General features: G+C 42.0%; 2 protein-coding genes across 2 annotated transcripts; one reads left to right on the forward strand and one right to left on the reverse strand.

Moving 5' to 3' along the window:
- Positions 1-1,875: 1,875 nt before the first annotated feature.
- Positions 1,876-3,038, reverse strand: DNAJC30 (DnaJ heat shock protein family (Hsp40) member C30). Its single transcript, XM_053457256.1, has one exon. The coding sequence runs from the start codon at positions 2,992-2,994 to the stop codon at positions 2,161-2,163; it is 834 nt and encodes a 277-aa protein (XP_053313231.1). The 5' UTR covers positions 2,995-3,038; the 3' UTR covers positions 1,876-2,160.
- Positions 3,039-3,364: 326 nt separating this feature from the next.
- BUD23 (BUD23 rRNA methyltransferase and ribosome maturation factor) lies at positions 3,365-9,518 on the forward strand. The gene is made up of 12 exons (XM_053457254.1): positions 3,365-3,514; positions 4,670-4,707; positions 4,824-4,919; positions 5,584-5,666; positions 5,754-5,850; positions 6,002-6,098; positions 6,468-6,518; positions 6,798-6,883; positions 7,672-7,717; positions 8,249-8,310; positions 8,570-8,659; positions 8,978-9,518. The coding sequence occupies exons 1-12, from the start codon at positions 3,467-3,469 to the stop codon at positions 9,030-9,032; spliced, it is 849 nt and encodes a 282-aa protein (XP_053313229.1). The 5' UTR covers positions 3,365-3,466; the 3' UTR covers positions 9,033-9,518.
- Positions 9,519-12,232: the final 2,714 nt, after the last annotated feature.

The raw sequence follows: 12,232 nt of genomic DNA on the forward strand, positions 1-12,232 counted from the left end.
TTACTTTGTAGTCCTGCAACTTCTACTAAGCTTCAGCTGGCAGACATGACATTATCCTGTATGATAAACTTGCTAATGTATTGACCCCCTCAACGATGGCTTGCTGCCAAGAGCTGACTCAGCAAAGCAGCCCGAAATCATGATACTCCATCCACCGTACCTCACCATTGGGATGATGTTTTTATGTGGTAAGCAGTGCCCTTTTTACACCATACAGAGTGCAGCGTGTTCTTCCTAAACAATTCAATGTTAATTTCACCAGTCTGCAAACATCTTCCCAGTAGGGTTGTGGGGTCTCAAGGTGCTCTTTGGCAAACTTCAGGCAAACAGTGATGTTAAATGGAAGAGCAGCTACTATTTGTGTAGAGTACTTCCGTGGACTCCATGCCTGTTCAATGTTTTGGATATGGTAGACTCATGAACACATATGTTAACTAGCTCCAACAATTCCTTCAATCATTTAGCTGTTACTCCATGGTTCTTTTTGACCTAATTTAACATTCTACACTGTGGCTTTGGTGTCACTTTGGCTGGGCATCCACTTCTAGGGACAGTAGACTTTTACTGTTAAAGTAGCTCTAAAATATACCTCCAATCTCGTTTTATCAATTCAACTCCAGGTTTGCCAACTCCTGACTTAAATTAGCTTTTGTTGAAGTGATTAGCCTAGGGGTTCACATAGTTTTTCAACTCACACCATGAATGTTTGAATTAGGGATGCATCGATATATTGGCAGAAAAGGGCATTATCGGCAAAACGCAGAGAAAAAAACGGCCGAAAAAAATAGTCCGCAGGGGTTGCTCACCTGTGCGTTGCTCTGTGCGAGCAGCATCTCTTGTACTGGCCAGAAGCAAAAATCCAGCCAAGTCACGTGAATGCATGTCACATGACTCTGCTCTGTTCCCTCTTCCCCTGGTGGCAGGGCACAGGGAAGCAGCAGGGCCCCTGCAGAAGTCTGTGTGAGAGTAAGTTCAGGTAAGGGGGTGGTGGGTGTTTATAAGCAAGCATGTGTGATTAAGGGAATGAATGAGTATCTGTGAATGATTACTATCTGAATTAATGAGTATATGAATGAGGGAATGAATGTTTGTGAGCGCGTGTGTGTGTGTGTGTGTGTGTGTGTGTACTGGCTGCCTGGGCATGCTAGAAGTCTGATTGCTGTTAATTATTTTTTTGTCCAGTTTTGGCGAGTTACTTTTAGTAAAAGTGAAATAATGAAATTAGACCACGTGGACTGGTTTAAAGGCAACAATGTACGTTTTAATTACACAAGGCATTAAATATTTTACATATTTTTTACAATTACTATAGTGTATTTAACACTATATAAAGTGCAGCACACCCAAATGCATGGGGGAGGTAGCATCCATATGCTAATCAGAATCAAGGGTTGGCTTTAACATCGGGTACATTAAACCCAATGTCAGGAAAATAAAATGCATAAAATAAACCAATACACCCAACACCCATAAAATTAGATTTCTTTGGTATAATGAAGTCCTAAAATCAGAATAACTGGTATGAAAGAGGACCTGGCCAAAGCAGCCCAGCAAATAAATCTAAAAACAGTTTGGCCGGTTGTGTTCAGGGCAAAGTATTGGGAATATACTCCAATCTGATGTTAGCTGCTCCGGCTCGCTTCTACTATCCTCTGTATGCTTAAACAGCGTTAAACAAAATGATGGACGGTTAAAAACTGGTAACCAGCTTGACTTTTTTGCCTCCTAGAGCAGTCCATTCAACATACAGAATGCCCGATAGGTCTCGTTCCTTACAGTTTGGAGATGTGCAAAAAGGTACTTTACTCGGGTTCATAGCACCACAAACACAACGCCCGAGCCAACGAAATAACTATCACATACAGCAACACAGAGTAACGGTGATAGCGCACACGCGCAGCCAGTACGGCCCTGGTTTTATTACATGACTTGTGAGGTCACTCTTCTAGTCCTATGTAAGATATGAGGTAGGACAGGCAGCGGACATCTTCCCCACTAAACGCCAGGTGTGATAGAGACATGTTCGCTCCGGCTGACCCCACACTTTCAATGGCCACGGTTTACATGAGGCACTGATAGTACAGACTTAACCCCTTGTACCCCGGACTGCATTGTTTCTTGTATTATTACAGAACACAGCTAAGATATCATGCATCGGCCTCATTTAAAAGACACCAAGAGCGCAGCAGCAGAGACCATGAGCAGCACAGCAGCCATATTGCCCATTTTGTCAAATTGCCACCTCTGGCTCGGCTCCCTTTTGAGTTTCCTGTACAGTTCTCTTCTCTCCTTAAGGATCCGCTCCCTCTCCAGCTGCTCCCCGTAGTGCGCCTGGTAGAAGGCGTCGAAGTTAAACATGGGTTTCACGGGGGTCTTGGAACTGCTTGACACGTCCTTTCGGCCGGGAGATCCTTTCCGTGAGGGGCTGCTTCCCTTCCCGTTAGGCCTCCGAGCCGTACGGACATCTTCGAAGCTCAGGATGCCCCGGTCATACTTCTTCCTGAGACTGACACTGCCCAGAACATGGTAGGCCTCGGTCACTTCCCCAAATCGGTAGGCAGCCTCCTCACTACCGGCGTTCCGGTCTGGATGGTAACGGAATGACTGCTTGTAGTAAGCGGTCTTGATCTGAGACTGGGTCGCGTTTCCAGACACTGCCAAGATATCATAATAAGCAGTCCGGGACCTGTACAGCGGTGGGGTCTCTCGGGCGCCATTACCGCGGCGGCTGTTTTCGTTAGAAGCCTGAAAGCAGGTGCCCTGGGAGAAAAAACGCTTTCCGGAGCCGGTAGGGGGAAAGAGGTCCTCAGCAGGCGGCCTCTTAAACAACCCCCTTCCCCTGGAGAACCGGGCAGCTAGATCAATATCTTCCCAGTCGGTATCGCTGACCTTATCCTGAGGCGTTAGGAAAGGCAAAGATAAAGCCGTAGGGACCCTCTCGGTCAAAGTTTGCAAAACTCTCCATTTCGACAACCTACGGCTGACCTCCGCCATTTTCGCCGGGGCAGAGGCCGGCACGATCTCAACCAATAGCAAGACACGCTGGTACTGTGGGCGGTGACTGGATGCGTAAGCTGCAGTACCGAATTAGTTATTGATCATCGACAAGCGCGTTTGAAGAACATCAACCAATGGCAGATCATATTTGCGGAAAACCTAATGAGAACGAGGGAAGACACGCAAACCAGTAGTGACGTCAAGCGGTTTCGTCAATTCACGGCGACTTAGAGTTCTAAATCCTAGATATCACTTCGGAAGTGTCTTCGAATGCCGAACTATAGACATATGGAGATGAGCGCGGATAATATTACTCATTGATATGTAGATGACACGCATCCCATAAACGGTTTTGTTGAAGTAGACGTGACGCTAGTGTTGGGTCTTTCTCGAGTGTTTGTACTCTGCATCACTGATGATGTAATATGTGCGCGCCGCCCTGCACATGTGTTAGAGTACTGGTGGAATCATGGCTGGGAGTGTGCGGCGCCCTGAGCAGACAGGGCCTCCTGAATTGGTAAGAAGCAGCAGAATGATCCGATTGATTGTGTTCTTTATCGTGTAATACTATAATAAATCATAGTGGCAAGAAACTCGGTCTCGGATTTCATTTTAGTGTTTAAAAGGTGCTGCCCCATTTGGGCATAACATTTATTCTATTTTCTAGCACGGGCAACTCAAAATTAGCACATCTGGCCTTTTATTCTTCCCTCTTAGAGTTTAATTGCTTCAAAGCAAAATGTAATGTTTTAAGAAGCTATTTTAGTTTCTATGGCAACAGCCTATCAGCATCTGTGCTTGTGCCACATGCCAATTTAGTGTTCCCAACAAAATTATGAGGCTACGTTTTACTTGATTAAATGCTTATTTCTGGGAAGGTTTCATTATTATATTATACTTTATTTATAAAACGACCGCAGGTTCTGTATCACTCTTATTTTAGGGGAAATAAAGCTAAATTAACAATAACCGGAAAATTAAGACATTCTATACAGAAAGACAGGCCATCCTCTTTGTGAGTTTACAGCCTCTTATAAGATGGAGAAAGAATAATGAGGGCTGAGAGTACGTATAATGAAGCCTGACTCTGGTGGCTTTCAACTAGGTCTTGGAGTGTTTGCGTGACAATTTTTGCCCATCCATCCTGTGGAGCATCTGTGAGGTCAGGCACTGATGTTGGATGAGAAGGCTTGGCTCGCAATCTCCATTCCAGTTTGTCCCAAAGGTGTTAGAGAGGGTTGAGGTCAGGGCTCTGTGCAGCCGGTCAAGTTCTTCCACGCCAAGCTCACCCAACCATGTCTTTATGGATCTTGCGTTGTTCTCTGGGGCACAGTCGTGCTGGAATAGAAAAGGTTCTTCCTCAAACTGTTCCCACAAACTTGGAAGCATAGTATCATCCAAAATGTCTTGGTAAATCCTCTTCAGCATACCAAGACATTTTGGGCAATGCTATGCTTCTAACTTGATTCTATCTGTTGAATAAAGCGGTATTAATGATGGAAACCCATTGTGCGAATCTCTGTTTCTCAACTATATATGTGTGTGTGTGTATATATATATATATATATATATATATATATATATATAATATCTTTGTCTTTGAAATCCATATATAGAATTTTGCCTAATACCTGTTGGATAAATGTATGATTTACTGGTTTTTGCCTTTCAGTTTTATAATGAAGCTGAAGCGAGAAAATATACCCAAAAGTAAGACTTTTTTGTTGTTTTTTTTGTATCAAGCATAGATTGCGTATCGTTAGAGAGTATCAAGCTCTCCTTTTAATTGCCTCCCTTATTTTGTGCTCTCTGTTTTTCCTGCAAAGCTCCCGTATGATTGACATTCAAACCCAAATGTCTGAACGTGCTATAGAGCTCTTGTGTCTGCCAGAAGATCAGCCTTGCTTTCTGCTGGATGTGGGGTAGGTTATTTTCTAAAGCTCTTTCCTTCGCTGGAACCGTTGTATCCTGCCCTTCCAATATTCTACAACAAACATATTATTGTCTTTATTTATTTTTTTCTTTTATTCCACTCATTTCATTTTATTATTATTTATTTCATAGCACCATCATATGCCATAGCACTGTACACATTTACCACATACTTGCATGCTTTCTTATATTAATTATATTTTAACTACTCTAAATTTGCTTGACTTTGTTAAAATATTAGTGATTGACACTGTAGAGAATCCCTACAGAAAGGACATAATAGAATACATGAGCAAGTAACAAAGAAATCTAAAATATATAATTTTTTGCATGAAGTCCATTAAATACAATTTAAAATTTGCAACATAAAAACCTAATACTGTGTGGAGTTTGTAATAATGACGGCCGCTGTCATTATTATGTTTTTGTTTTGAGCGCTTGGTATTTTAGATTTCCTTTCTAAATTAGCTTGCTAGGTCTTACTTTACCAGGTAAAATAGTTAAACTCAACCATATCAAATCAAGGCTGAATGTAGCGTTTCGGGGACATGAGTGTAATATCATCAGGCTGTTTAGTAGTATTTTTCACCCCGTTTCATCGTACGACTCGTTCTGTATCATCACACTGTTTGTTTGCTCTTTTCCCCGTTACAGCTGCGGCTCGGGTCTAAGTGGAGATTATGTGTCGGAGCTCGGCCATCACTGGATTGGGATAGATATTAGCTCTGCAATGTTAGGTTCGTTGCACTGGCTTTACTTTTCTTCCCGATGGAAGGGTTGTTTCTGTTGAATGTTACATCTCGCCTTTCTTACTGTTCTTCCAGATGTGGCATTAGAGCGTGAAGTGGAAGGGGACCTGATCAGAGGGGACATGGGACAGGGAATCCCATTTCGCCCTGGCACATTTGATGGCTGCATCAGGTAAGGGGTATTTAAAGTGGCCAGGCGGGTTACTGATTGTAGGCATATTGCTAATATACAGGTGTGTTTCGTAATCATCAACTAAAGCTTTCCATGTGGTCGGTTCACTAAATGGCGCATAACATGGCGTTTTATTATTATCTTGCTCTAGTATCTCTGCCCTGCAGTGGCTCTGTAATGCGGATAAGAAGACACATAGCCCACCTCAACGTTTGTTTCGCTTCTTCTCAACTCTTTACTCTTCTCTGGTGAGTGTCCCTTCGTGGTGTTTGTCCAGTTCTACCTTTTGGAGGATTTACATTACAGGAACATTCTATCCAAATTATTGCCCACTATTTCCTATTATTATTGAAGTTTTGAACTGGAAATTGCTCCTTCCTTTATGTTTATGATAGACGTGGAAAGTAATCGTCACAAACTGCTTATCTCACCTTTTATTATGCCTCAATTCCCATTATAATTTTTTTTCCAGTTTCTGTGTAAGGTACTTCCAATTAAACTGTTTTAAAAGTCACACCAAACATAACCTTCTAAGTCTTTGGGTTTGGGTTCTGCCATGGACACCTTTTAATAACGATTTCTATGTAGTCATCCTGATTATGTGTAATATCTTATAGGCACGCGGCGCAAGGGCGGTTCTCCAGATTTATCCAGAGAATGGCGAACAGGTAAAGTACAATCTTTAAAAAGTGCCCATATGCCAACAATTATGTACATAAAATGTAACATCCCCCAAAGAATGTAGTGTTTAGTATAAAGGACGGTACTCTCACCAGCTTTATCAGCGGAGCGTAAAAAAGCGTGTGTGTGTGTATATATTATTATTATTATTATTATTATTATCATGTACAAAGAAGCAAATGTTACTTGTTAAAACTTATATTAGTGTGTTTTCTGATGTGCACGTGCCTTATTCTTGCCAACCTGTCTGTCTGCTTTCTTTACAGCTAGAGTTAATTACATCTCAGGCAATGAGAGCAGGCTTTACTGGTGGAATGGTCGTGGATTATCCTAATAGTGCCAAGGCTAAAAAGTAAGATTATATTATATATATATATATATATTATAATTTCAGGTGAAATATATACCATTATAGAATGACACCAACCCTCATCAGAGGTAAAGGTAGATCTGTATAATTGGCTTTTTTATTTTTTACATGTAGTTATTGCCGAAACCCCTTTTTTGTGAACAGCAGACATTTCATCACCTGATACTTTTGCTTATCGCTTTGTGACCGCTCACTGTGGACTGATGTATAGCGTATGGAAATTGTGACATCATAGAATTTAATTTGAGATATCACTCTGAACTTGATTACCTAGGATTCTATGTCCATGTTGGCCGTATTTTATTCCGGTTTTCATTATTTATTAGGAAATAAATAGTATATTTTAGTAGCTTGGCCCCCCTAAGGGTTTCCCTGATTTGACTCGGATTTTATAGTAACAGGAATGTGGCGATAGCATTTTTCTGCCCAATAAACTCCGCTGTAAACGTCTTGTACTATTTAGGGTACTCCAACCCCACAGAATTACGTCGGCTTCCATCTTTGCTTAATGTTCTGTTTTAACGTGTGGTTTTTTTATCATTCATCTGAACTCATATGTACTGCATCTTGCATAATAAGTGCAGATTTTTTTATTTTTTTAGTACATTGCGTTAAACATATTTACTACTATCCATTATTTCAGTAAAGGTATTAGCGTTTTATTACTGCTTGTTATATTGTCAGACGCTCACTATACATAGGTGATTGTGTTCTTATCGCTAGTGCGTACATTTAGTCATTTCATGAGTTGTTTCCAATCGTGTCCGCAGGTTTTTCCTGTGTCTCTTTGCTGGAGTCTCTGGTGTGTTGCCCAAGGTAAGTCATTTGCAGGAATCATGTTCCTTCACAGAGCATTGATCTACACAGTAAGCCTTGAGAAGCATATAACCTTTACAGAACGTGAGCTTTGTTAACCATAGACTGAGGCATGGATGATGAAACTCAGTTACAAGAAACACGTTGGATCTTAAAGCATCCTAGAATTCCTCCAACAAACTTTGTCTTCTGTTTCAACTCAATCCCCCACCCCTCCCGTCGTACTCAATGCTGCACACAAGACTTTCTCAGTTTTGAGTTTCTGTGTGTTGTAGCATCTCCAACGGAGCTGAGATGAAGTTATTGTTATGACCTATTCTTCAATGACCATATACACACGGAGATATACCATAACCATAATAGTGAGCAGATCTGAATGCACACAGCATCATGATCATTTATGAATTAGTAATTGTTCGGATCTTCCAATACTCACGCGGGCTCAGCCTTGATCTTAAATTAATGGCTTACCTATTGTTACGGCGTCAGTCTCGATCAGTGGTTGCTTACAGTAACTTTGTCTTGTTGTAGGGTCTGGGTGAAGAAGGAGCTGGTCACGAAACATCTCGTCAGGTTTCATTTACCAACCAGAGGTGAGTCAGGATACCAACCAGAGAGCGTTAATTTTGAAGAATTCATAGGGTAGCTCTGTCTGTCCATATGCGCTGTAAGGAGTAGACTCCCCTCTCAGCCCAAAGACAGACGCACAGCATAAGAGGTTTACAGTCGTGGCTGCTACGAGAAGCAGGCATGTTTTCCTCCCTCTCACACTTTGGGTAAGAAGGCAAATGATCCTTGGGGGGGGGTCATTTTCTGAAAATCTCAAACTACTAATTTATTATAATGTTGCAGAACACGATTTAGAACGGCTCGGGGAAAATCTGCAAAGAAGAGCAAAGACTGGATTCTTGAGAAAAAAGAACGAAGGAGGCGTCAGGGAAAGTGAGTGTTTTCTTGCACATATTACATAATACATTTAAGAATGTAGCCTATATGGATTACATTTGGATAAAAAGTTAAATATTTACATGTTTGTAGCTAGTGTTCCTTATTGTAATGCTCCTTTTCTTGTTGAATTGATGCGTTCTTTGTTTTCTTAACCCAATGTGGAGTTCCTGCAGCTCATTCATACTATTAGATAACCAAATATATATATATATATATATATATATATATTTCTGTTTATAAATTAAATTTAATAGATTAAACAAAGATTTTAAAAATAGGTTGTTTTTTTTTTTTCTTCTCGTCTCCCTACAGAGAGGTCCGCGCTGATACAAAGTTTAGTGGAAGAAAAAGAAGACCTCATTTTTAAGAACTTCAATGACTTTCACTGCTGGAAGAATGTTCTTTGTAGTCACATAAAATGGCATAGTTTCACAGGGTTTACCCTCACAAAAGGATGTTCCAGTGTTTCAAAATGTGAGAACAAGGGCAATGAGTGGCGTTGAAGAAGGTGTAGCTGCTATTACTTCTCCCTACGGAAATCTAAGATTTATGTGGGTTCTCCAGCAGTGGACTAGAACACCGCAGACTAGCAAATTACCAATTTGTGATTTAGCTACCATATTTGTACATATTATCAGTATACTTTGAAACTGCCATTACTATTTTAATGCATTATGCTGTATTTTTCCAAATTATATTCTACTGCTTGTTTTATTCTTCATTCTTATTCTCATTCTTTTGAGCTAGTTTCAAAAGCTTTGGGGGCCTTGTTGAAAATGTGCCTTAACAATGGCTGTATTTGTAAGCAAGTATCAGAGGAATTATGCCACCGGAATACAGCTGGTGCAGTAGTTTTATACCCTGTTCCTCATTTCTAACTAATTAATAGATCTCATGGTGTTGAATATCTTCACCCTGGTCTAGTTGAGTGAATAGAGCCTTTTGTGGCTAATCGAAAGCTACGTGTGGCTCTAGCCTGTTGGAGGGCCCATTGGTGAATAAAGTTAACCAAGAAGTCATATGGTCATGTCACAAGCTGTCCCTTGTTGGGGCAGCTTGTATGGTATTGATACCTTTTCTTGTCTACACAAAGCACTACACAAAGCACAGTCAGGTTACAAAAAGAGTAAAATAACTAAAACAAGCTGCTGTTGGCAATATCCATGCACCAATTATGGCTAGATCATATTTGACATTTTCTACTTTATTTCATGTCAAAATGAATACAGTTACATTGCATGCCTTTTTATTTGCTGTGCTAAACGTCTTTATTAAGTGTGTATAGTGAATACTGTTAACTTATAAAGGTGCCCATTTCAGGTATTTTGGTTGTTGTGAATCATTTATGTTGTTACACAATCAACAAAAAAAAATAACGTGGCGAGGAGCAGCATGATGGATATCCTCCGGGAGTAACCGTGTCTAAGCTTTACGGTCACGAGAAGTGATGTAATATCACTAATACATCATGGATTTGTTTAGAGAATACAGCGATAAGTGGAGCAAAAAGCACAATTATTCTTCACACATAACCATGCTGTCTATAAATTAAGTAAAAGTGGTGCTGCCATCACACTAAAGCAATGGGACATCCCCGCAGATTGCTCCTTTATCCTTAGCAACGTTATTTAATTCTTATTATTAATTCTAGTGAAATTGAGAAACAACCCAAACATCGCTTATTCATATCATCACCGCAGGTAAAGGCTGTTGTCGACTGAGGGTGGACACCAATGGTGTTATATGCTTGTTATGCTGCTGTTTAGCCACAAAGTGATGCTCTACTCCTGTATAATAATTCAAGCAAAACACATGCAGCTACAGGCCTACAGCAAGCATCCAGCCAGTCCTTTTGGAGAAATACCTCCGCAGCATGAGCTCAGCGATACCCAGGAGTACTCCACTTCCGCCAGCTCGCAGTCGCCAGGCCTCCTCTTGTACCATCTCCCAGATGTAGCCGCGGTTTGGAGTGTGGATCCACATGATCCCTTTTTATAGCAGTGGGCAAATTGACTATAAATGTGAGCCTCAGGTAGAATTTGCATTAGCCTGAAAATGCCAACAGCAATCTTAAACCTTGCTTTCCTGCTGTCTGCGGATTACGAGCTGTATTCTGTAGAACTTTTTGTAGAAATAATGTCTGGGTGGGATAAGTTTAGCAATATGTAAATTCTGGATTATAAAATGTCTGTCTGACCACAAATAGAGTAGAGAACAGTTGGTTGCTCCATCATCATATACCTTAATTGACTATTGTGTCGTTTTAAAGCATGATTAGAGTATCTGAATTGTTCTTATCTGCTGTCAAAGCCTATGTTTGTGTTTAAATACATGACATGTACACTGCTCAAAATAATAAAGGGAACACTTAAACAACACACTGTAACTCGAAGTCAATCACACATCTGTGAAATCACACTGTCCACTCAGGAAGCAACACCGATGGACAATCAATTTCACATGCTGTTGTGCAAATGGAACAGACAACAGGTGGTAATTATAGGCAATTAGCAAGACACCCCCAATAAAGGAGTGGTTCTGCAGGTGGTGACCACAGACCACTTCTCAGTTCCTATGCTTCCTGGTTGATGTTTTGGTCACTTTTGAATGCTGGCAGTGCTTTCACTCTAGTGGTAGCATGAGACGGAGTCTACAACCCACACAAGTGGCTCAGGTAGTCCAGCTCATCCAGGATGGCACATCAATGCGAGCTGTGGCAAGAAGGCTTGCTGTGTCTGTCAGCGTAGTGTCCAGAGCATGGAGGCGCTACCAGGAGACAGGCCAGTACATCAGGAGACGTGGAGGAGGCCATAGGAGGGCAACAACCCAGCAGCAGGACCGCTACCTCCGCCTTTGTGCAAGGAGGAGCACTGCCAGAGCCCTGCAAAATGACCTCCAGCAGGCCACAAATGTGCATGTGTCCACTCAAACGGTCAGAAACAGATTCCATGAGGGTTGTATGAGGGCCCGACGTTCACAGGTGGGGGTTGTGCTTACAGCCCAACACTGTGCAGGACGTTTGGCATTTGCCAGAGAACAGCAGAATTGGCATATTGGTGCTCTTCACAGATGAAAGCAGGTTCACACTGAGCACATGTGACAGACGTGACAGAATCTGGAGACGCCGTGGAGAACGTTCTGCTGCCTGCAACATCCTCCAGCATGACCGGGTTGGCAGTGGGTCAGTAAAGGTGTGGGGTGGCATTTCTGTGGGGGGCCGCACAGCCCTCCATGTGCTTACCAGAGGTAGCCTGACTGCCATTAGGTACCGAGATGAGATCCTCAGACCCCTTGTGAGACCATATGCTGGTGCGGTTGGCCCTGGGTTCCTCCTAACGCAAGACAATGCTAGACCTCATGTGGCTGGAGTGTGTCAGCAGTTCCTGCAAGAGGAAGGCATTGATACTATGGACTGGCCCGCCCCTTCCCCAGACCTGAATCCGATTGAGCACATCTGGGACATCATGTTTCGCTCCATCCACCAACGCCACGTTGCACCACAGACTGTCCAGGAGTTGACGGGTGCTTTAGTCCAGGTCTGGGAGGACATCCCTCAGGAGACCATCC

The sequence above is a fragment of the Spea bombifrons genome, chromosome 2, assembly GCF_027358695.1.
Source record: "Spea bombifrons isolate aSpeBom1 chromosome 2, aSpeBom1.2.pri, whole genome shotgun sequence".
In the NCBI taxonomy this organism is placed as follows: domain Eukaryota; kingdom Metazoa; phylum Chordata; class Amphibia; order Anura; family Pelobatidae; genus Spea; species Spea bombifrons.